Genomic DNA, 26,285 nt, shown 5'->3' on the forward strand with positions numbered 1-26,285 from the left:
ACACTGCGTTGTCCTAGAAAGCACTTAATGTTTTTGCCTCAACCATTCTCCGTAGCAATGAATTCACCACTGCCTGTACAACAGAATTCTTCTTCAATTCAGTCCTAAAAGGCTTACCAGTTATCCTTAAGCTCGAAGACTGGATTTTGGATTCCCCACCATCAGGAGCATTCTTCCTGTATCTGACCTGTTCAGATCTACGAGAAATTTAAATGTTTCCTTTAGATTGCCCCTCATTCTTCTCAACTCCACTGAATATAGTCCCAACTGTCTCACTGTCACCTCATATGCCACGCCTATTATCCAAGGAATTAATTTAGTAAATGTTCCCTGCATCTCTGCACAGCAGGAATATCCTTCCTCAGGCAAGCAGACTAAAACTGCACAAAATATTCCAGGCGTGGCCTCACCAACGTGCTGTTTAATTGCAGCATGCCGACCTCTATTTGAGAGGGAAAGGAGCATAAGTGTGGGGAGACTTTGCAAAAAGTATGCATAGTCCGAGTGAGACCACTCCTGGAATACTGTGAACAACTTTGTTTCCCTTATTTGAAATATCTTGAACTTGGAGACAGTCCAGAGAAAGTTCACCGATTCTGGGTACGGGGAGATTTTGTTATGAAGAGAAGTTGAGTAGGTTGGCTTGTACTGTTGGAGTTTAGAAGAGTGAGAGTCAACAGACTGAAACACACAAATTTCTTTGGGGACTTGATAGTGTGATTGCATATTGTTATTTTCCGTTGTGGGAAAGTCAAGGATCACCCATCATAATCTCAGAGCAAGGGATCACCATGTTACGACAGAGTAAGGGAAGAATTTTATCTCTGTGCAGGGCATCTGTGAAATTCTTTACCTCAAGGGCTGTTGTGGCTAGGTCATTAAGTGCATTCAAGTCTGAGGTAGACAGTTTTCTAATAAATAATGGAATCAAGGGTTACGCACATAAGAATACTGAATCAATGATAATCTTACTGAACAGCAGAGTAAAGTTGATGGGCCGAATAGCGTATCTCTGCTTCTATTTCTCATGATCTGATACAAGAACTACTGGAAGGATCACATGACAACTACCAGAAAGAACAAGTCAACCCTTTTACTCCAGCTTGCAGATACTCAAACATCTGTGAATTGTCACCCATTTCTCCTGTTGATAGTTCCTTGTTGTGGCACAGCTGTAAGATGAAGAAGCTAGTGAAGTTCGTGGACTCAAAATGTTAAGTCTGCTTTCTTACCACAGATGCTGACAGACCTGCTGAATTTCTCTCAATCTCTTTTTCACACCTTCAGCATCTGCAGTTCTTTGTTTTATACAGTTGTAATTGGTTTCTTTTCAGCAAATTTCTGCATTCACCTGAGTCTAATTTGTTTGGTTAAAGTCTCTTCCTGAAGCCCATAAACAAGCTGCTAATACAGCACACAAGGTGTTCCTTGTATTCATATTTTCAACAGTGTTGTAAGATGTCTATTTTCTGTAACACTCACATAGCTTTCTGCTTCTGAAGTTTTCTTCTCAGGCTTAGAGGACAGTTTTTTTTCCCCAAGATCTCACTGTAATGATTGCTGGTAACAACCTCAAGTTAATAAAGACCTAAATGATTATAAAATGATGATTTGTGGCAATTCAGAGCATGTGTAATCAGCATGTTGATGTTCGCAAGCAAAGAATTAATGGATGCGCTTGCTTTGAGAAGGTGGTGTTGCCACTGAAATAAATTTAGTGTCCACTTTACTTTGCGCTCGGAGGCCTGGATTCAAATTGTACCTTTTCCAGAGGTGTGGTTGATTAAAAGTTGATCTTAAAAAATCTGAGCTCAATTAGTTGTGCAACAGCGACAGTTTTCCTATTTCGGAGCCTGACATGTAGGTTTAAGCCCCATCTGATCTAGAGTTGTGTAATGTCAAATCTGAGCAGGTTGACTAGGAAATACCTACTCTCTCCAAGAAATACCTACTCTCTCCAAGAATCTACATTAAATCAACTTAACACCCTTGTTGAATGTTTCATTGGGAATGGCATGTGTGAAATAATTATCATTGAATTGTTCCCTGCCTTCAGTATGAAGATCAATGAAAACAAATTATGTGACGAACAACAGCCCAGCTTTCTACAGACAATTTAATTCATTTTTGCAGAATCAATGCAGTTACTTCTTGAGATTTGTGGAGAATTTGATGTTACATTTCAGTTTTTCTGAGCCTGAAGTCACAGCATCTAATAAATCACCCAGTGTCAAATTGCAAAACCATGCTGTATCTGCTTCTTACCACAAATTTCTAGATTTTTGACATGCTCCAAATCACCATTACTTCAGCGCCATATTTAGTCCGCTGTATTTGCTGGTGTTACTTTGGCTTAGGTGGACTGAGAAATTTCTCCACACAAACATAATTTTCAACTGTTGCATTTAAACCTGACCATTGTAACATTAAATATTTCTGCTTGTAAAAGCAAGAGGATCAAGCGATGCACCCAAGCATGCAAAATGGGTCTCCACAGAACATTTACTCAAAGTTGCAATTTCTTGAAAATGCTGTCATTGGCTGACTGGTCATAAATGACGTTTTTCCTTTATTAAAGAAACATCAGATCTTCACAGGATTGAAAATTAGAATCGATGTTCCCTCAGATTTAGAATCTAAGCTGTCCAAAAATAAAGCATTATGAACCTTCATCACACATATAAAAAGAGAATGGGCTGATAAATGTCTGAATTGTATTCTTCTGGTTTGTCCTCATCAAGGTTTGTGATGAAACACATTTGAAAATAACATTTCATTTCTTTGGGGGTGGGAGAATGTAATGAAGGTGTTCATTATTTAGTTATTTTTGTGTACTTGAGATCAAAAGATGTAGAGATACCTGGATCTTTAGTATTTAAAAAAATGAAAAGACATGTTTCAATACTTTATTGAAAGCAAAGTATTTCTGAGAAAGAACAGAGCTCCAGATAATTGCTGGCCTTTGTTGCTTGAGCTCACTTCCATGTGAAAGAAGCCTAATTGTTTCAGAACTTGTTTTTATGTTTGTTCCATCTGAAAAGTATCCACAGGCTTGGCTTTATCAGTTCAGGAAAGCCTGCGACAAAAACAAAGCTGCTCAGCTCAAGTCTTCTGTTTCTGAAGCACTTTTTGTGGCGAATTCAGTGTGAAACTTGATTGGTTCTTCATATGAAAGATTGATGGAAAGAACTTCTCAATATTGTATTTCCTGAGCAAGCTGTGCTTGTCAAGACTGCAGAGACAGCTGTGCTGTCTTATCCACTTGTAAAGAACACCAGACCAACAGACTTTGCAACATTCAATACTTTGTCCTTTAGCCTTCAAAAATAACCACCAATGGCCACAGTGTTTTTTCCTTTTTCAAATGAGTGTCTGCAGAGAATTTTATTTTGCTTTTATTTTGAATACCCTTTAGGTTATCATTGACCAGAAACTGAGCAGCTTAGTCATTTAACAAGATGTAGAGCTGGATGAACTCAGCAGGCCAAGCAGCATCAGAGGAGCAGGAAAGCTGACATTTTGGATCCAGACCCTAAACATCAGCTTCCCTGCTCCTCTGATGCTGTTTGGCCTGCTGTGTTCATCCAGCTCTACACCTTGTTATCTCAGATTCTCCAGCATCCGCAGTTCCTACTATCTTAGTCATTTAAGTACTGTGATCACAACAGCTCATCAGAGTTGAGGAATCCAGCGGCAGGTAGGTCATCTCTTAACTCCCAAAAGCCTGTGCACCACTCACAAGTCATGAGACAAGAGTGTGAAGGAGTATTCCCCACTTGCCTGAATGAGTGTAGCTCCAACAACACTCAAGTAGCAAATTGACTCCAGTGGTTCAAGAAGGCAGTTTGCCACCACCTTCACAAGGGCAGTAAGGGATTGCAAAAAATACCAGCTCAGCCAGCAATTCCCACATTCCTGAAATGAAAAAGGCAAAATTGCTAATGTTGGTAAATATTTAGAACTGACGGCCCTCTTATCAATACCACCTGATCAGAACATACCCAATCAATTGCCAAGACAGTCTTTTAGTTGTCTTGTACCTGATACTAATATATAACTAACCCCCTCCTTGGGGCTTGGAATGAGTTTCTAACAGGGAGCATATGACATGCAGAAGCCTTAAAGATCATTGCCATTACTAGAACTATCGCACGAGACCCTGAAATGTATAACCTGTGCACATGTATAATTGGTCAGTAAAATATGTGTTTTATTTTTGCTTTACTGATTTAGTCTTTGTTCCTGTCTATTTTGAATGTATTTTTATCTGACTGGGGACACTTGCCTGGGCATCAGGAATCCTAAACATCTCCTACATGAAATCAGCAAATTTCTTCTATGACCTCCACTCTTTGCTGACTGTCTGGAGTTCTCCAATAGCAGCAGGAGCCTCTCTGTGAGCTTCAAACCATACAAGGCCCAAATTACAACTAAATATCTCCCACCAAAAGCCCATTTAATTGAAACCAGGGAATCTTCTTAAATTCTCTTTAACTCCATGATGACATAGACTGCTCTGGATTGTTCTCAACCTGACCTTATTAAGGATTGTTAAATGTTTTCAATTAATCTAACTTTTAACTCCCAAAATGAAATCTTTCTCTGCAACATAATTATTTTAATCATGGTGGACAGCAATTTTACAGGCCCTTTTTTTTTAGCTGTTTTTATAACTCTTGTCTTTCTAACCATTAACCCTCTAAATCAATCACCTCAAACTTTTAAGTGTAGTAGGGTTCAATTTTCTTGTATTTAACAAGTTTTCTACTGTTAAAATTGAATACCTAAAACTAAAATTTCAGAACTAATCCACAAGCCATTAAGTAGATATTTGCAACAATATCAATGATATTAAATGAATATTTCTCACAGGTCACAGAAAGTGTTCTCAGAACTTTTTACAATGTTATTTGTATAATGTCAGTAAAGATTGTCATTGCTCCTACCTAGTGTCATTTCTGAATCTATTCTTTGTTGATTGCAGGTTTTGGGCGTGAGCCCTGGATTCAGATGAAGGCAAGTAACATAAATGAAATCCAGCTTGTGTGTAAATCTACAGGATGGTTCCCTGAACCAGAGATATACTGGGTTAGAGAGGATGAAGATAGTTTTATACCAGCTGAAATAAGATCGCATCGGGATTCTACAGGCCTTGTTGACATCCAAAGCAACATTGTAATAACAAGACAATCATCAAACAGGTTCACATGTCGTCTGCGACACGTACATCTGAAAACAGAACAAGAATTAACTATCAGGATATCAGGTTTGTAAATTAAAACATTTGGTCAATAAAGGCAAAGGTGATTTCCACTCTTTTCATAAATCAAAACATAAAATTCACTGTCTTGAAGATGTCATGTAATGCTAAGTTAGGGGATTGATTTATTGATTGATTTTGATTGTCACGAATACCAAAATACAGTGAAAAGTTCTGCCTATGGGTCTACAGGCAGATCACAGCAAGCAAGGGATGTGTTGATCAGAAAGACTTAGAGGCATATCGGGTACTTTGCAGGTTATATTATTTGAGGCTACAGTCCATTCAACAGTCTGATAACAGCTGGAAAGAAGCTGTTCCTGAATCTGTTTGTGCATGTGTTCAGGCTTCTGTGTCTTCTGCCTGATGGAAGAGGTTGGAGGAGGTTCTTACCAGGGTGCAGTGAGTCTTTGATGATGTTGGCAACCCTTCCGCGACAGCAAGCTGTGGTAAATGGAGACCATGGATGGAAGGTTGACTTGCATGTTGGTCTGGGCTGTGCACACTATGTTCTGTAGTTTCTTACGGTCCTGGGCAGAACAGTTGCCATAGCCGTTATGCGCCCACAAAGTTTGCTTTCAATGTTGCATCTGTGGAAACTGGGGAGGGACCTTAGGACCTGCCAAATTTCCTGAGCTGCCTGAGGAAGTAGAGGCATTGTTGTGCCTTCTTCACTGTTGTGTTTATGTAAGAAGCCCAGGACAGGTTGTCGGTTATCGTCACTCTGAGGAACTTGATGCTCTTCACTTTCTCAACCTCAAACCTTTCTCTGTTGAGACCCTACATCTAGATAAGTTTAAATGAGAAATTTAAGATGTAATGCTGATGCTGATAAACTCTGGCCACTCTGCTTGATAATTATTTTAATGTCACTCAGAATATTAAAGTTTTCTCCGGTTTACTGTTCCTATTGACACCAAACCAAAGCCAACAAACTCCTTCACTGTTTTGATTGTTGCTTAAAATTTGCAGAGGTTAAAAGTGACCACATTCAAACAGTCCCCAAAGTGTTGACAGAAGAGAATAGTGTGATACAGCCACTGATACCAACAATAATCACTATATTGTTGATGTATGATCCTGGAATACTGCCTGAAGGGTAAACATTCTGTCCCAGTCCTAAGACTGCCGCTATATCCCAGAATGAACATTCAGGCATAATTTTCAGATAGATTACAGAGAGGTTAACTGAGTGAGCTAAAATCTGGGAAATGGAATATAATGTGTGAAAATGTAACAATGTCCGCTTTAGCAGGAAGAATAAAAAAGCAGAATAGCACTTAAGTGGAGAGTGACTGCAGAATTTCCAGGTGCAGAGGGATCTTGGCGTTCCAGTGCATGAGTCCCAAAAAGATGACATGCTTTTTTTAATTTCAAACATTTATTTTAGTCATAGAAATTCTTTATATAGTTATATAGTCCCGAGAGCAGTTTGATTCTGTAAACTGTGTTAACAGATGTAGAACAAACAAACCCAAGGCATTTCTTACTTATATAAGATTATATTTACATATATAAGGAATGGGAAGGTCTGATAATTGAATGAACACCCATTGTAATTTGGCCGAAAGACTTTAGATAGTGGTCTTTCCCCACTGAGCCTTAGCGGCAGCTGCCCAAAACTTTAGTGCGTCCCTCAGCACGTAGTCCTGGACTTTGGAATGTGCCATTCTGCAACACTGGTCAGGATCAACTCCTTGCTGTGGAAGACTGACAAGTTTCGGGCAGACCAAAGAACATCTCTCACCGAGCTGATGGTCCTCTAGGTGTAGTCAACGTTTGTCTCAGTATACTTCCTGGGAACAGAGCACAGAGTCCTGTATCTTAGAACTGCTTGAAAAAATCTCAACATCCTCAGGGAAAAGCCCAACAGGATCTACCCTCTCCTTTCCCTGTAGGGTCTCTAGGATGCTATGTGCTGACCACTTCCTTATGGACTAATATACTAGCGGAAGATTTTCTACTGCTTCTACCCCGGCTTATTCAGAGCTTTGTACGTCTGTCCCTGCAGACACAATTCATTGTTGGCCCCCAGGTGAAGTGGAAGATGGCTTGGGCGACTGCAACGGTGCAGGTTCGGGGACTGGGCCAGTTCTGTGCTGCATACAACAACAGAGAGAGTGCCTCACCTGATGAGTAGGTTTTTTTATTACCAATGAATCAGGAATGGTGTTCCCATAGAGCAGAATATAATTCAGCCGATAAACCATTGCTTCTGGCCGCTTTAGCCTTTTAAGGTCTCGAGGTTGTTCAGTCAGCTCATCCAGAGATAATGGCTGGTCTAGTTTTTCCCACATACTGTAGTCTAAGACCTCTGTGATAGAGGAAAAGGAATGACTGGGAGGTCGTGCTGTTTGTGGGCTTTGTGTCATACAGTCTGGCATAAAAAGTCAGACTGAGATGATGTTACCGAGCCATCTTCTTCCTTCAGGCTGCTGAGCACAACAGTCTCCTTGTGCCCCTTCTACTCATCCTGCTCCATGGAGTGGATCCTGGACTGGAAGATTATCTTGGAGGCCTCCAAGGCAGAGAGCAAGGCTTGCTGGCTTTTCAACTTCTGGAGTTACCCCGTGACTTCAAGTAAGGTGCAGCAGGAGTAGATTCTGCATGGTTTTCTGACGTTTGGGCAGTTTTCCCCATCTCTCTTTCTCACTTTCTGATCACCATTGAAGAGTAAGTGCAACTTGAAGAATGTTCAAGAATCTTGTTACCATGAAAGATAAAGCAGCCCACTTGATTTGTACCAGAACCATAAATGTTCACAATCTACATCAGGTGCAGCAGTGTGCTAAAGATGCACTGCAGAAACTCATCAGGGCTTATTAGACAGCATTTTCCAAATCCACAACTGTCACCATCTAAAAGGACAGGGGCAGTAGATGTACAGAAACGTTCTCACTTGCAAGATTCCTTCAATTCCACTCAATAAGAGAAAGATATCACTGGGTAACAATTTTGAAAACCTTCCAACAACATGTGGATCCAACTACACCAAATGGACCAGAGCAGTTCTTTTAGATCATAAGATGGAAGAGCAGGAAAAGTCATTCAGCACTCAAGTCTGCTCTGCCATTCAGTGAGATCACGACTGACCTGATAGTCCGCAACTTCACTCATAGAATTCCACAGGGATCATTGTTGGGACCAAAACTATTCACACTATGCATTAATGATCTGGATGAAGGAACTGAGGGATATTATTGCCAGCGGGTTTTGAGAAGATTTGTAGCTCAGGTTGAGTTTCTGGATGTGAGTTTGCTCGCTGAGCTGGAAGGTTAGTTTTCAGACGTTTCATCACCATTCTAGGCAACATCATCAGTAATGCAGAGACTCGAACAAACAGCTCTGCCAATCATCCAACCCAAACTTTGGGTCCGCTGAGTGGATGACACCTTTGTCATCACTAAACAAAACAAATGAGAGAAAACCTTCAAGACCATCAATAATACCCTTACTGGCATAACATTCACAAACGAGGAGAAAAACAACAGCAAACTGCCATTCCTAGATGTCACAGTAGAGCGAACAGCCAATGGGGAACTTCAAACCAGCGTCTACAGGAAAACAACACATACGGACCAAATACTGAACTACAGGAGCAACCATCCCAACACCCACAAACGAAGCTGCATTAGAACATTATTCCAACCAGCCACCACGCACTGCAGCACAGAGGAACTACGCAGAGCAGGAAAAAAATCACCTATACAGCGTATTCAAAAAGAATGGGTACCCAATAAACACAGTCCGACGATTTCTCAGCAACAAACCCAAACAGACAGACAAAACGGGCTCAGAAACCATAACCACTCTCCCCTACATCAAAGACATTTCCGAAATGACTGCCAGACTACTCAGACCTCTTGGCATCAGGGTAGCCCACAAACCCACCAACACACTAAAACAGCAGCTAATGAACTTAAAAGACCCTATACAGACAACAAACAAAACGAACACCATCTAAAAAATACCTTGCAAGAACTGTGACAAACACTACATTGAACAAACTGGCAGAAAGCTGGCCACCAGGATACATGAACATCAACTAGCCACAAAACCCTCACTCTATCGTCCAGTGGGTATAACCCGGTCTTGTCGACTCTGTCGTCCAAGAAGGTCACTTGGAGTGCCTGGAACACACATTTTCCCTTCTAAGACATATGCCTGCCTTGGAAAAGTCTCAAAGCACTTATGTTCAAGTTCTCTCAGTGTTCCTTATTAGTTTTCCCTGCTATTAGCACATCATCAAAATAAATGGGGACCTGAGGTAGACCTTGCAAAATGTTTTCCATCATCTGCTGAAAGTTGAACAGGGTGATGATATCCCATATGGCAGTCTTGCATGTTTGTACGAGCCGTTATGGAAATTAATTGCAGCGTACTTCAACGAATCCTTGTCTAAACAGAATTGCAAGTAAATGTGGCTCATGTCCAGCTTCTTGAAAGTCAGCCCCACCCCCTGCCAGTATCACACATTAACCCCAGATATACAGCTGAAAAAAGTGATTTGCTATCATTTAAAATCCCCACAAAGGCAAACCGACTCAATGGGCTTCACAATTGGTTTGTCTAGAGCTGCCCATTCCACAAATTGGACTGGTTTGATGGTTCCTTCACTTGTCAGCCTTCTGATTTCTGTCTCTGCTTTTGCTTATAAGACAAATGGCATTGGACAGGTCTTGCAGAATTGTTGAATTACTTCCTTGTCAACTTGCAAGGTGGCTTTGGATCTTTTAATAGACCTTCTTGAAAAACTTCAGAGCAATTAATTAGGGCTGCACTCAGGCAGCCATTTTCTAACTGAAAAATATTGTGTCAGTCCAGGTGAATCTTTCTCACCAATGTCACCCCTTCAAACTTAGGTCCAAGTCTTTATTACAATTACTGGTAACTGAAGCAGCTGCTAATCATATGAGGCCAGACCGAAGTCGTATTCTTCATCTGTAAAGATTTTCCAGTACAGGTTCTCAGCCTAGCCAAGCTCTGTGCAAACTTAAGGGTTGACATCCAGAGTGAGTTTTGTTAAAGACTGGTTCTGTGATCACTGAAATGGCTGTACCAGTATCAACCTCCATGAGAACTGGGTGACCATTCAACCAGATGTTTATTTTGATTGGCTCTGATTTAAATATTGCCAAGCAATTTAACTGTTTCAACTGAGATGTAGGTTGATTTTCCAGTGTATGCTCTCTCCTGGATACTGGCCTGTTCAATTTGCGTCCAGTAGGACATTTTTGCTGTCTTGAGTTTGCAAACCAGCAGCAACTACAATGGCTTGCTGGTCTGAATCCTGAAGAAAGTTTTAACCGTTTGGTTTGGGCTTGGCTTTGTTTTGAGGTTTTGCTATGGCTGACCTACTATTGTCCATCTGATCAGGAAATATCGAGTGAAGACAATGACCTGCACTTACGTGGCATTCCCCAAGCTCAGTTGGCCTGGTGAGGGTGTTCATTTCCAACGGAATGCCCTGCAACTCATATGCTGTACTTGCCACTTATTCCAATGACAAAGTCAGTTGTAGTGCCTGTTTGAAATCTGGTTGGGCTTCACCTTTTGCCTGCTTTCATTATTAATCACACATATTAAATGGTCTCTAAGTATTTCATTAAAGGATAAACAAAAAAATCCCATGCCAGTCATCTTAACCTAGTCAAAAATCCACACACAGATTTCCCTGCTTTTTGAATTGCTGAGTAAAATCATCAGCATCTCAGAATTAAAGAAGGCTTGGGGTCATAATATTCTTAACTAAATCCATTAAGACTTAAAATGTTTTACTATCTGGTGCCTTAGGGAAATTTAAGCACCTAATATCAGGAAAAGCTGCAGGTCCCAAGCTGTCAGGTAAATTACTTGTAGCTTTTCTTCTGCCAAAATGTCACATGCCCAGAAAAAAATAACATTTTTCCTACATGCTGGGCCCAGCCTTCAACAACAACGTCAGATGAGTCAAGCTTCCCAAATGAAGGCATGATGTAAGAAATGCTGACACCAACTCAAAGACGACTATTGTAAGCAAGAGTCTTTAGGAACGTTCTTTAGTCTCATAGCCACTGAAATAACTCCACAAAGGCCAGTATCCCATCACCAAGTCACCCCTTATTTACACTTGGAAATTCTTGATTCTGACACAGGCTTATTAGAGTCAGCACACAGAGTGTTAGAATCTCTGATGCTCCTATTTATATCAGTCAGCCAAGGTTCCCTGATTTGAACCAGGTTAACAATCCCAATCAGGGAACTCACATTCTATGAGATCCACCCGGGTTGACCTCATTACAATCACGACAGTAACGTGGAAAAATGTGAGGTCAAGCGCTTTGGTCATAAATATGGAGGCATAAACTGTTATTTAATTTGGAAAAGCTTTGGAAATCTGAAGTGCAAAGGGACATGGAGGTTCTAATCGTGACTCACTTAAGGTTAATTTGCGGGTTCTGTTGGCAGTTCAGAAGGCAAATGCAATATCAGTTCTGAAGTAGGGCCACTGGACAAAAACTTTTCACTCTACTCTCTTTCCACAGATGCTTTCAGACCTGCTCAGTTTTTCCAGCAATTTCTGTTTATGTTTCTGATTTCCAGCATCTGCAGTTCCTTGTTTTTGTTTTACAATGTTAGCTTTCAGTTCAAGAAGACCCACATACAAGAGCAGGATGTATTCCTCAGCGTGTATAAAGCTCTGATCCGACTCTATTTGAATTATTGCAGTTTCAGACTGTATATTTAAAGAATATTGTGCTGGATTTGGATGGAGTCCAGAGGAGTTTCACAGTGGTGATCCAGGGAATAAATGGCTTGTCATAATAGGAACGCATGAAGACTGTGTCTGTACTCTTTGATTTTGTTATTGCCACATGTACATAAGTACAGTGAAAAGTTTTATTTTGCATACATTACAAGCAGATCATACCACACAAAATGCATTAGGGTATTAGAACAGAATAAGGAATACAATACTTGTCGGTTTAAGCTTTTGTGTCTTCTGCCTGACAGAAGAGTTTGAAGTGATTGTAACCAGGGTGAAATGTGTCTTTGATTATGTTGGCTGCCTTCCAAGGAGTCAAAGGAGAAAAGGTTGGCATGCATGATAGACTGGGCTATGTTCACAGTTCCCCATCATCCCTTACGGTCTTGGGCAGATCAGTTGCCATCCCAAAGCTGTGATGGAGTTTAGAAGGATGAGAGGCAATGCACTAAAACTTACAGAATACCCAGACCTAGATAGAGAATTTAGATAAAATACTTACATGAATAGGAGAGGCTAGGACCTGAGGGGACAATCTCAGTGTGGAGGAGCACCCCTTTAGAACTGAGATAAGGAGGAATTTCTTCAGCCAGAGGTGTTTAATCTGTGGAACTCATTGCCACAGAAGGTGGTGGAGGCTAAGTCATTGAGTTTATTTAAGACAGAGGCAGATAAGTTCTTGATTAGTCAGGAGATCAAAGTTCATGGGGAGCAGGCAGGACAATATTTTGATAAACATATCAGCCATATTGAATGATGGAGCGGACTCGATGGGCTGAATGACCATTTGGGGAATCAGGAGATCTTAATGGTATTATCAGATGGATCTAGGAACTCTGGTATGAATCCTGCAATGACAGATGGTGGAATTTGGATTCAATTAAAAATTAAGAATTAAGAATACAATGATGAGCATGAAATCAATACCATTTTTCAGGAAAACCCCATGTGGTTCTGTAATGTCCGGGAGGGAAGCAAACTGCTATTCTTACAGGTTTGGCCCATGTGTGACTCAAGACCAACAGTTGTTGACTCTTAGCTGCCCTCAAGGCAATCAGGGAAGGACAATAATTGCAGGCCCAACCAGAGAATACATGCATCCCTTGAATTAATAATAAAGAAACAATTGTTTAGGAGGTTGAGGTGGGTCACAGCTATTGAGTAGACGTGATGGACGGAAGAGTGAGAATTTTAGTCGACAAGCCTTTGTGGGAGTTGCATGAAGTGACAGAGTTAGAGTGATGTCTCTGTGAGATAGCAGAGAGAAGACAGTGACATTTATCCTTGTGGAGCACAGAATGTTCTTATCTTTCATTCTTCACTGCTACCATTGCATTTCATTCAAGACACTGCACGGAACTGGGTTGCTGACATAGTCTCAGCTGGCAGAGTCTAATCATGTTGCCAGATACAACATTGCCTTCTCCACCACCTCACCCACCAGCAATTCCACGACCCTGTCAGCTAACTGAAGAATAATTTACCTTTCTGGGCCAATTCCATGAGGAAAGTGCTGCAGAATCACAATGTGAAGAGTAGCTCATCGCTTGCAGCATCTGAAGTGATGTGGAGCTGGGGTTTAAAAGCGGTGCCATTGGAGTGAATTGTGCAAAAACCTGTTAGCAGCAGGTACCTCTGCCTCTCCTCCAGTATGTTTCTGTGGGAGGGGCGTCAAAGAGGCCAGTTGTATCATCAATGAGCTTAAGATCAGAAGAGTGCCTAAAACAATGTCAACATAGGCCATAGCTATGAACCAGGCATGAATCTCATAACTGTTTCAAAATTAGGGTTCTCTGTTTTTTTATAGATGATCATGCAAACTTGGACCACTCTACATCAGAATGCATTGGAAAGAGGGTCATTAAATGTATTGAAGACAGAGATCAATAGATTCTTGTCAGAAAGGGGACTCAAAGATTATTGGTGACAGATGGGAATGTGGAATTTTGAACACGAATAGATCAGCTGGGATCATAGGGAATGGTGGAGCAAGCTCGAGGGGCCAAATGGCCACCTGCTGCTCCTAATTCTTGTTTACAATCCCTGCACCAACTATTCTTTTTCCAGCCTTTTTCCTCTCATGGCCACCAACCAAGTTTGAGAACTCTGGCCCACAACTACGACCTGAAGTGCTCTCAGATAAACTCAGAAAGCATGCTGCCGCCTTCCCAGATACAACCCAAACTGCACACATTCCCTTCTCTTCCCCTCACCAGGAGTGAACCATATGTTTGTTTGCTGTTCAATCTACCCTGCAGTGCTGCTTCTTATTCCGCCAGTGTACCAACTCCAACCTGAGCTCCAATCTCACCACTTACCTTCCCCAGCTTTCAGGGTATCAGGTGAAATAAATCCACAATAAATGGCTGGTATCAGTAATTGTGACAATGATCTGAACTGATTGTCATAAAAACACGCCTAGTTTACTGATATTTCTTAGAGTCTTACTGGGACTGGCCTCAACATGACTCTTTACAAGCAACAATGTGAAAGATAGAATTGGAACTTAGATTAATAGCTTTTATTCATAGACACACACATGACAAATAGCTAATCGGGAAACCACTGTTGCAGCCTTTACCCAGATACGCACAATTGGTTGACCTCAATACAATAGCTTACGATGACCTACTGCATAAAATAAGTTATTCCTCATATCCCTTGGAATATCTTGACCAAAGCCTGAAATCACTGTCCCCCTAGTTGATACATGATTAACATTTTTTTTAAATTCACTCAAGGGCATGGGCTTCATTGGTTGGCCAGCATTTATTGCCAACAGCACAAGAACAGCAATACATTTCCAAGACAGGATGATGAGTGGCTTGGAGGGGAATTTGCAGGAGCTGGTGTTCCCATGTATTTGCTGCCCTTGTCCTTCTCAATGGAAGTGGTTGTTGGTTTGGAAGGTGCTAAGAATCTTTGGTGAATTTCGGCAGTGCAACTTGGAGAAAGTGCACACGCAAACTGGATGACCACTTTGATGAACACCTCCACTCCGCGTGCAAGCATGATCCTGATCTTCCCATAGCCAGCCATTTTAACACAGCATCCTGTTTATATTCCCATGTGTCTAGCCTCGGCATGTTGCAGCATTCCAGTAAATCACAGTGCAATCTGGAGGAATAACATCTCATCTTCAGTCTAAGCACTGTACAGTCTTCTAAACTTAATATTGAGTTCAACACCTTCAAATTGTGAACAAACTCCCATTTTTTTCCCTTTTCTTTTAGTTTGTTACATTCTGTTATCCTGTTCTCGCTCCCCTCCTGCCATCGCCAGGGGACTGTCCTTTCAAGTCTGGCAGGAGACATCCAGTTGCTCTGCCATTCCATATTCTGATTAATTAATCTGAACTGTCAATATCTTTTCTCCATCAGTGCCCTACACCCATTACACCCACCCAGCACCCCAACCTCAAACTATAGCACAAATGTTGTCCCATCCACACTTCAACTGAGCTCTGATGAAGAGTCATCTAGACTAGAAACGTTAGCTTGCTCCCCCTCCATGGATGCTGTCCGACCTGCTGTGATCTCCAGCTTTTGTTGTCTTCATCTCTGTCATTCAGAAATTTTGGAATTTTGCTCTGCATTCCAATATCCAATTCACAAAACACAAAGGACGCAGCTCTGAGCTTTGGGGAAAATGACTGTCTCCCACCCTTTGGTCTGCAAATTATCTATTTCCCACAGCTCACTCCTTTCTGTCCTGAAGCTACATTTTTTATCCTGACAAGTTCACAGTGATCTTTCTATTCCAGGAGCCTCAACTGTGCTAATTGTGTTACCTTAGCAAATTGGGGTGCGAACCATCAGGACCAGGTGGCTTATCAACTCTGAGCATCCTTTCCAGGACTTCCTCCCGATCAGTTTGCACTCTGTCTGTGACTTTTAACCTCTCCATTCTGTTGATACTTTGTCAGCATCCTTTCCTTAGTGCACACAAATACAAAGTACTCATTAAGGATTCGAACCTTGTCCTCTGTCTCCAGGCTGAATTTTGGTCTGAAATGGTCCCATACCAGTTTTACTATCTGCTTGCTATTTATTCATCAGGAAAAGGTTTCTAGGTTTCCTTTCATAGAAACATAGAAAATAGGAACAGGTGTACACCATTCAGCCCTTTGAGCCTGCTCCACTGTTCATAATGACCATGGCTGATCATTCAACTGAATCATCTGTTCCTGTTTCTCCCCCATATCCTTTCATCTCGGTCAGCCCAAGCACTACAACGTCCTTCTCATTGAAATAAAACGTATTCATGGGATGAGAGCATTGCTGGCCAGGTCACCACTTATTGCCCACCCCTATCTGCCAAGAGAGCAAGTATTTGTCAACCACATTGCTGTGTGTCTGGAGTCACATGTAGAGCAGACCAGATAGGGATAGTAGATTTCCTTTCCTAAAAGTCGTGAGATTTCCAGGTGGGCTTTTACAACTTTGTAATGTCACCGTGAAGTTAATTTTTTGTTTAATTTTAATTTCAGCATCTCCCATGCTGCATTTCAGACTCGTGCCCTAGAACATTAAGTTCAGAGTTATTAAGCAAGTGACAAAACCTGTATGTGTCTGCTTCATGTTATCTGATGTCCGATTATAATCCCCCTTTTCCAATTGCTTCATCACGTTCTCTCATCTTGTTTTCTTCTGGTGTGGAATGTGAGCATTACAATCATAAGCATTTGTCACACATCCTCAGTTGCCCTTGAACTGATGAACTGATTCTTAATTGCCCTCTGAAAAGCCAAAGAGAGCTGTTGCTGTGGTTCTGAAGTCACGTATAGTTCATACCCCTGGGTTAGGATGGCAGATTTTCTCCACAAAAGAATATTAGTGAGTCAGATGGGTTTTTAGAACAAGCAACTGCTTCAATGGGCACCTTTAGGTTAGCTTTTAGCACCACATATTAGTGAATTAAAATGTCACCATCTGTCATGGTGAAGAACATTATCCTGGATCCCTGGATTTGTAGTACAGTGACGTGGTGACCATGTCATTGCTTTCCCCCATACCACATTCATTCTCAATCAGACTGGAAGAATTCTCCTGATATCATTTATATCACCTCTTTAATTTTGTTTCATCATCTTCTCTTCCCTCCTCACATTTCTGGGAGTCCTGACTGTGGTTTCCCAACCCTATGTCCTTGTTGGAATGTCCACAGCCTAGACCTGAAGTATTTTCTGAAAGGTGCCCCACTTTTCCAGAACAGGTATTCTGATTAGTCATTGACATCATTTCACTTTGACAAAATCCCCTCTCATCTCATTCCAATTAATCCTCGTAGTAGGTCTGCTTCAGACTGTTCCTTGCTCTCCTCCATTACAAATCTGAGACTCATGTTACCCAAGTGTTTCCCATGGACCCGTGGTCCACTTTGCCCATGTCATTTCCCAGGCTGGATCCAGTAATTCCTTCTTCCTGTTTGGACAAACTACCTACTGGCCAAGAAAGGTTCTGAGAACATTTTGCAGAAATCCCTCCCCATCTTTCTCCTCTATGTTAACATTATTCCAAATATTCCATTACTCCGCCCCAGTGTCACCACTCCCATTATTTGGTCTCTGTTTCAATCATTCTCCCCAATTATCTTCTTCTTTGGCTCTGAGTGTAATTTAAAGCCATGTATGTCAAATATCCTGTACTTGCTGAAATGGAAGTTCGAAATTTTATGTAGCTAAGAATTACAGATTTATACATATTCCATGATGAAAGAGTTGCCAATGTAGATTTTATAATATACCAAATTCTAGTTGTTGTTGCAACAATTTAGCTGCTTCAAATGCCCTTCATGATTAAAATTGCACATGATGTTGCTCTGAAGCCAACTGCAACCATCCTCTGTCTTGTAACTGTATGCATAAATTTTGATTCTGGATTCACACATTCTGGCCAGAAAATGGGGTCATACTGGGAAATGCGAGTATGTCAGTCCAATATCAACGTATAATTCACTGCTGTTTACTTTGCAGGTGACATCTTCCCTTCAGCTCCTGAGTGGCCAGCACCATTGCTTGTGACAATTTGTCTTCTGATTGTAGCCATTTCTGGTTCGATTTATTGGAATATGAAACAACATCCACATATCAAAGGTAAGTTCTCAGTGTAACAGTGAGGAACCACAATATAGATACAGGCCTGGAATTCCTGAGGATTCTTCCTGTCTCCTGCTTGAACTTGGGAAATCTGAAGGCACCCCTGGACACTTGACTTCAAAACGGTGATTCAAAGTGTATTTCTGCTGATTTCCTAGTGAATTCAGGCTCAAGGTAAGAATAATCCGATGGAATTTCAGGATGACAGAATTATTCCTGAAGAATATGGAAGCTGGGCATTGTGGCCACTGCTCAGGCTGCAAGCTGTCCCATCAATTAAATCCCAGAGTCAGGAAGAAGATGAGTGCAGGAGGCTATTCTGATGGGATTGGGAGGGGTGGTCTTATGGGTAGGAAGACTCTTAACAGATAACCTATGGAGCTGGTCATGGGGAGATACCACACCGAGGCAAGTATTGTAATAAGGAACCCCCTACTTCAACCGTTCTAGCCCCCCACCCGGCCATTCCTTCAAGATCTGCTGGGCTTTCCAATAGCCCTGCCCTCCTACTGTTGACTTCAGTTAGGGTGAGGGTGGCAGCTGACCTATGTCCTACTCACACCTTGTAAAGCTGCGGATAATAGAAAGGCCAACTGCATGATATGAAGGCAGCAAACACCCCCTTCCCAATATCCACCCACTGCACCCTCCAGCCACTGTAAACCTGCCAGTGGGAGCCTGTTAAGTTATTTCCTGGGTTTATTTAAATATTACTTGTTTTAGCTGCCGGTTTCTGGGGGGTGTGGGAGTGGGGGGCAGGGGTGCAGGGATTGGGGGTGTGGGGCACAAGGTGGGAGTGAGGCAGAGGGTTGGGCTGGGGCAGGGGGTGGGGGCTGGAGTGGGTGGGGCAGTGAAACTCAAGGTGACATTAAACGAATAGTTCAACTCACAACTGTCTGCCGAATCAAAAACTCTCCTGAATTTTCAGGATTTGAGATAAGCCCTGAACCCCACCAGAATCAGTGGGAAATTCAGAAGCTAACTTGTCAGGAAATCTCAGTTATCTATCAGAATAATAGGCTTGTAATCATAGGGGTTTTGAACTTTTCCAACATAGACTGGGACTGACACAGCATCAAGGGTTTGGAGAGGAATTTAAGTGTGTACAAGAAAATTTTCTAATTCAGTATGTGGATGCACCTCCAAGAGAAGCAGCATAATGTGACCGTCTCTTGGGGAAAAAAGGCAGGCCAAATCACTGAGGTGCCAGTTAGGGAGCACCTTGGGGTCAGTCATAATTCCATTAGTTTTTAAATATTTATGAAAAAGGATAAACCTAATCTAAAAGTGAAAGTTCTAAATTGAAGGAAGGCCAAATTTGATGGTTATACGCAAGAAGTTTCAAAAGTTGATGGGGGGAGGCTATTTGCAGGTAAGGGATGGCTGGAAAGTGGGAGACCTTCAAAAATGAGATCATGAGAGTCCAGAGACAAGATATTCCTATTAATGCAAAGTACAAGGCTTGTAGGTGTAGGGAATGCTGGATAACTGGAGAAATTGAGGCTCTGGTCAAGAAAATGGAAGGATATGCCAGGTATAGACAGCTAGGATCAAGTGAATCCCTAGAAGAGTAGAAGGACAGTAGAAGCATACACAAGAGGGAAATTCGGAGGCCAAAAAGGAACCATGATGTAGCTTTGGCATAAAGGGTTAAGGAGAGTCCAAAGTGATTCTACAAAACAATAAGGACAAAAGAGAAACTAGGGACTGAAAAGGGCCCTTTCAAGATCTGCAATGTGTCGAACGGCTGGAGATGGAGCAGATACTAAATGAGTACTTCATTTCAGTATAACAAAGTGTGGAGCTGGATGAACACAGCAGGCCAAGCAGCACCTCAGGAGCACAAAAGCTGATGTTTCGGGCCTCGACCCCTCATCAGAGAGGGGGATGGGAAGAGGGAACTGGAATAAATGGGGAGAGAGGGGGAGGCGGACCGAAGATGGAGAGAAAAGAAGATAGGTCGAGAGGAGAGTACAGGTGAGGAGGTAGCGAGGGGATAGGTCAGTCCAGGGAAGACGGACAGGTCGAGCAGTTTCAGGGCTGAAGAGATTACAAGAGAGTTGCAGTGGGAGAGAGATTCCCTGGTGTTGGTCCGGAGGGAGGAGGGTAACTTATTCAGGTTAGGCATCCCTGGAAGAGGCTTCGCAGCGAGGTTAAAATTGTATCAGTGATAATGGGAACTGCAGATGCTGTAGAATCCAAGATAATAAAGTGTGGAGCTGGATGAACACAGCAGGCCAAGCAGCATCTCAGGAGCACAAAAGCTGACGTTTTGGGCCTGGACCCTTCATCAGAGGTGCTCCTGAGATGCTGCTTGGCCTGCTGTGTTCATCCAGCTCCACACTTTATTATCTTGGATTCTACAGCATCTGCAGTTCCCATTATCACTGATACAATTTTAACCTCGCTGCGAAGCGTCTTCCAGGGATGCCTAACCTGAATAAGTTACCCTCCTCCCTCCGGACCAACACCAGGGAATCTCTCTCCCACTGCAACTCTCTTGTAATCTCTTCAGCCCTGAAACTGCTCGACCTGTCCGTCTTCCCTGGACTGACCTATCCCCTCGCTACCTCCTCACCTATACTCTCCTCTCGACCTATCTTCTTTTCTCCCCATCTTTGGTCCGCCTCCCCCTCTCTCCCTATTTAATCCAGTTCCCTCTCCCCATCCCCCTCTCTGATGAAGGGTCTAGGCCCGAAACGTCAGCTTTTGTGCTCCTGAGATGCTGCTTGGCCTGCTGTGTTCATCCAGCTCCAAACTTTGTTATCTTGGATTCTACAGCATCTGCAGTCCCCATTATCGCTTCATTACAGTTTTTACTCTGGTGAAGATTTTACTGTGGAGCAGGATATGGAAGCTAGAATACTTGAAATAAACAATGATTTTATGAAAAGTGTCCATGTTTCAGAGGTGGTGGAGGTGGAAATCGTAAAATGAGACAAAGGTGGATAAATCCTTGGGACTTGATCAGGTATATGCCAGACTTTGTCGGCTGCTGGGCAAGTGATGGCTGGGCTTACTGCTGTGATATTTGTAACATAGATAGCCATGGGTGAGCTGCCAGAGGATTGGCCATTGGCTAATGTGTTGCCATTATTTAAGAAAGGTCATAAGAAGAAGCCAGGGCTCTATAGTCTGATAAGCCTGACATCAGTAGGGAATCTCTCTCCCATTGCAACTCTCTTGTAATCTCTTCGGCCTTGAAACTGCTCGACCATGTCCTGAAGCAAACCAGGTACCACAGCCACATCACCTTTCTCAGCACCTGCCTACGGAACCAGATCATCCCCAAGGGACTACAGTCTACATTTCAGCCTTCCCAATTTGGCCCCAACCGTGACCACCTCTACACCCAGAATATTCAGACCCTTCAGAAGCGGTTCTCCCTGCGAGTCCTGAAACAGACACTTGCAGCCATGCGCCGGCACCTCCAGGCACTGCAATCCAGCCTGCCCCAGCTCAGAGCCTCCCTCTCCCAGACCTGCAAAGGACCTCTGCTGTTTTTTATCCTCCGCAGGATCCACAGACTGAACACCCAGTTCCACTCAGCTTTACTGGACACCAAAAATCGTAAGTACAACCAACTCACTGGCCCCTGCCACCCACCAGAGGATTCCTGCGCCTCCCAAATCCCGACTCTGTCCCTGCCCCTCCCCCACCATGCACCCGCCGCCATTGACCATGAGGACACGGCCGGAGACCCCACCGATGACGTCACATCGGCCTCCGCCGGCCACAGAACTTCCGGAACCGCTGCTGCAGTCACCACCTCCACGTCCAGGTACTACAGCCCACACACCACCCTCACCTCAGCCGCTGCCGCCCACCCCGATCCTCCCACCGCCGACGGAACCCCGCCCACGGTCGACGCCGACGGAACCCCGCCCATGGCCGACGGAACCCCGCCCACGGCCGACGGAACCCCGCCCACGGCCGACGGAACCCCGCCCACGGCCGACGACATCATCGCTCCGCCCACAACCTCCACAGCCTGCAACCCCAGAGGAGACAGCCACACTGAGCCCTGCCGAATCTTCACCATCCCCCCAGACCTCCCACTGACTGAGGACGAACGGTCAGTCCTGAGCAAGGGGCTCACCTTTGTCCCCCTACAACCACACATCAACGAATACCAGTCACGGTCGGACACAGAGCAGTTTTTCCGCCGTCTTCGCCTGCATGCCTACTTCTTCAACCGGGAACCCAACCCTCCTTCCACTGACCCCTTCACCCGCTTCCAACACAAGTCCTCCTCCTGGACACCACCCCCAGGCCTCCTACCCTCCCTCGACCTCTTCATCTCCAACTGCCGTCGAGACATCAACCGCCTCAACCTCTCCACCCCTCTCACCCACTCCAACCTCTCCCCCGCAGAACGGGCAGCCTTCCGCTCCCTCCGCTCCAACCCCAACCTCACCATCAAACCCGCAGACAAGGGTGGCGCAGTGGTAGTATGGCGTACTGACCTCTACATCGCCGAGGCCAGACGCCAACTCTCCGACACCACCTCCTACCGCCTCCTCGATCATGACCCCACACCCGAGCACCAAACCATCATCTCCAACACCATTCATGACCTCATCACCTCAGGGGACCTCCCACCCACAGCCTCCAACCTCATTGTTCCCCAACCCCGCACGGCCCGTTTCTATCTCCTTCCCAAAGTCCACAAACCTGCCTGCCCTGGTCGACCCATCGTCTCAGCCTGCTCCTGCCCCACCGAACTCATCTCCACCTATCTGGACTCCATTTTCTCCCCTTTGGTCCAGGAACTCCCCACCTATGTCCGTGACACCACCCACGCCCTCCACCTCCTCCAGGACTTCCAATTCCCTGGCCCCCAACACCTCATATTCACCATGGACGTCCAGTCCCTGTACACCTGCATTCCGCATGGAGATGGCCTCAAGGCCCTCCGCTTCTTCCTGTCCCGCAGGCCCGACCAGGCCCCCTCCACCGACACTCTCATCCGCCTAGCGGAACTCGTCCTCACACTCAACAACTTCTCTTTTGACTCCTCCCACTTCCTACAGACTAAGGGGGTGGCCATGGGCACCCGCATGGGCCCCAGCTATGCCTGCCTCTTTGTAGGTTACGTGGAACAGTCCATCTTCCGCACCTACACAGGCCCCAAACCCCACCTCTTCCTCCGGTACATTGATGACTGTATCGGCGCCGCCTCTTGCTCCCCAGAGGAGCTCGAACAGTTCATCCACTTCACCAACACCTTCCACCCCAACCTTCAGTTCACCTGGGCCATCTCCAGCACATCCCTCACCTTCCTGGACCTCTCAGTCTCCATCTCGGGCAACCAGCTTGTAACTGATGTCCATTTCAAGCCCACCGACTCCCACAGCTACCTAGAATACACCTCCTCCCACCCACCCTCCTGCAAAAATTCCATCCCCTATTCCCAATTCCTCCGCCTCCGCCGCATCTGCTCCCACGATAAGACATTCCACTCCCGCACATCCCAGATGTCCAAGTTCTTTAAGGACCGCAACTTCCCCCCCACGGTGATTGAGAACGCCCTTGACCGCGTCTCCCGCATTTCCCGCGACACATCCCTCACACCCCGCCCCCGCCACAACCGCCCCAAGAGGATCCCCCTCGTTCTCACACACCACCCCACCAACCTCCGGATACAACGCATTATCCTCCGACACTTCCGCCATTTACAATCCGACCCCACCACCCAAGACATTTTTCCATCCCCACCCCTGTCTGCTTTCCGGAGAGACCACTCTCTCCGTGACTCCCTTGTTCGCTCCACACTGCCCTCCAACCCCACCACACCCGGCACCTTCCCCTGCAACCGCAGGAAATGCTACACTTGTCCCCACACCTCCTCCCTCACCCCCATCCCAGGCCCCAAGATGACATTCCACATTAAGCAGAGGTTCACCTGCACATCTGCCAATGTGGTATACTGCATCCACTGTACCCGGTGCGGCTTTCTCTACATTGGGGAAACCAAGCGGAGGCTTGGGGACCGCTTTGCAGAACACCTCCGCTCAGTTCGCAACAAACAACTGCACCTCCCAGTCGCGAACCATTTCCACTCCCCCTCCCATTCTCTTGATGACATGTCCATCATGGGCCTCCTGCACTGCCACAATGATGCCACCCGAAGGTTGCAGGAACAGCAACTCATATTCCGCCTGGGAACCCTGCAGCCATATGGTATCAATGTGGACTTCACCAGTTTCAAAATCTCCCCTTCCCCCACTGCATCCCTAAACCAGCCCAGTTCATCCCCTCCCCCCACTGCACCACACAACCAGCCCAGCTCTTCCCCCCCACCCACTGCATCCCAAAACCAGTCCAACCTGTCTCTGCCTCCCTAACCGGTTCTTCCTCTCACCCATCCCTTCCTCCCACCCCAAGCCGCACCCCCAGCTACCTACCAACCTCATCCCACCTCCTTGACCTGTCCGTCTTCCCTGGACTGACCTATCCCCTCCCTACCTCCCCACCTACACCCTCTCCACCTATCTTCTTTACTCTCCATCTTCGGTCCGCCTCCCCCTCTTTCCCTATTTATTCCAGTTCCCTCCCCCCATCCCCCTCTCTGATGAAGGGTCTAGGCCCGAAACGTCAGCTTTTGTGCTCCTGAGATGCTGCTTGGCCTGCTGTGTTCATCCAGCCTCACATTTTATTATCAGTGGTGGGTTGGGATTCTGATGGATAGGATCTACATGAATTTGGAAAGGCAAGGACTGATCAGGGATAGCCAGTATGACTTTGTATGTGGGCAATTGTGTCTCACTAAATTGATTGGATTTTTTGAAAAAGTCACAAAGAAGATTGATGAAGACACATCAGTGGACATTGTCTAGATGGACTTCAGCAAGGCATTCCACAAGGTTCCACACAGTAAACTTTTATAGCAAGGTGAAATTACATGGAATTCAGGGAGACCTAGTCATTTGGATAGAAAATTTGCCTAAAGCTCAAAGACAGAAGGTGGTGGTGAAGGGTTGCTTTTCAGGCTGGAGGACTGTGACCAGTGGTGTATCATAATGATTGGTGCTTGATTTAGTGCTTTTTGTCACTTACATAAATGCTTTGCATTTAATATCGGAGGTATGGTTCGTAGGTTTGCAGATGACACCAAAACTGGTGTGCATTGTCAGTGAAGAAGATTATTGCAGAGTGCAACAGGACCTTGATCAGATGGGCCAATGGGCTGAGTGGTAGATGGATTTTAATTTTGATAAATGTGAGGTGTTGCATTTTGGTCAGGCAAAAACAGGACGGGACTTTTCCACTTAATGGTAATAGCTTGGGGAGTGTGGCTGAACAAAGAAACTTTGCAGTGCAGGTTCATAGTTCCTTGAAAGTGGAGGTTCAGGTACACAGGATAGTGAAGAAGACATTTAGTATGCTTGCCTTTATTGGTACATTGAGCAGAGGAGTTGGGAGGTCATGTTGCATCCCTACACGACATTGCTTAGACCACTTTAGGAATATTGCATTCAATATCGGTGTCTGCTGTAGGAAAGATGTTGTGAAACTTGAAAGGATTCAGAAAAGATTTACAAAGATGTTGCTGGGGTTTGGAGGCTTTGAGCTAAGGGGAGAGGCTGAGTTTTTCCAGGAGCGTTGGAGACTGAGGGGTCATTACAAAGAGGTTTATAAAATCATGAGGGGTGCAGATAGAGTGAATAGCTAAGTCTTTTTCTCAGGGTTGGGAGTCCAAAATTAGAGGACCTTGTTTTAAGGTGAGAGGGAAAATATTTAAAAGGGACCTAAAAGGCAACATTTTCACACAGATGGCGGTGCGTTGTATAGAATGAGCTGCTAGAGGAAGTGGTGTAAGTGGGACAATTATAACATTTAAAACGCATCTTGATGGGTACGTGAATCGGAAGGGTTTAGACAGATATGGGCCAGATGCTGGCACATTGAACTAGATTAGTTTAGGCTGTCTGGTAAGCATGGATGAGTTGGACTGAAGGGTCTGTTTTTGTGCTGTATATCTTGATGAGTCTATGACTGTAACCTGTTAATTCTCCATTTTTCCAGGTCTCATGAAAGGCATTAACTTGTTTCTCCCTCGATAGACGCCACCTGACTTACTGATATTTCCAACAGTTTGTGTTTTTTTATTTCAGATTTACAGCATCTACAATATTTTGTTGTTGATTAATGAAATCATGGCTTCTAATTTTTAAATTGAT

At 44.3% G+C, this 26,285-nt stretch overlaps 2 protein-coding genes across 4 annotated transcripts in view; one reads left to right on the forward strand and one right to left on the reverse strand.

Annotated features, from left to right (window-relative positions):
• Positions 1 to 26,285, reverse strand: part of LOC125450601 (uncharacterized) — a 506,390-nt gene that overhangs the window by 128,311 nt on the left and 351,794 nt on the right. The gene's annotated exons all lie outside the window — the stretch shown is intronic.
• The window catches only part of LOC125446346 (butyrophilin subfamily 1 member A1-like), a 79,479-nt gene that overhangs the window by 22,659 nt on the left and 30,535 nt on the right, over positions 1 to 26,285 (forward strand). For all 3 annotated transcript variants that reach the window (XM_059639768.1, XM_059639769.1, XM_059639771.1), the window contains 2 exons: positions 4,985 to 5,266; positions 17,980 to 18,099. In XM_059639768.1, coding sequence (XP_059495751.1) covers positions 4,985 to 5,266; positions 17,980 to 18,099 — 402 coding nt within the window. The remainder of the gene's footprint in view (positions 1 to 4,984; positions 5,267 to 17,979; positions 18,100 to 26,285) is intronic.

This window comes from Stegostoma tigrinum, chromosome 34 (assembly GCF_030684315.1).
Source record: "Stegostoma tigrinum isolate sSteTig4 chromosome 34, sSteTig4.hap1, whole genome shotgun sequence".
NCBI lineage: Eukaryota > Metazoa > Chordata > Chondrichthyes > Orectolobiformes > Stegostomatidae > Stegostoma > Stegostoma tigrinum.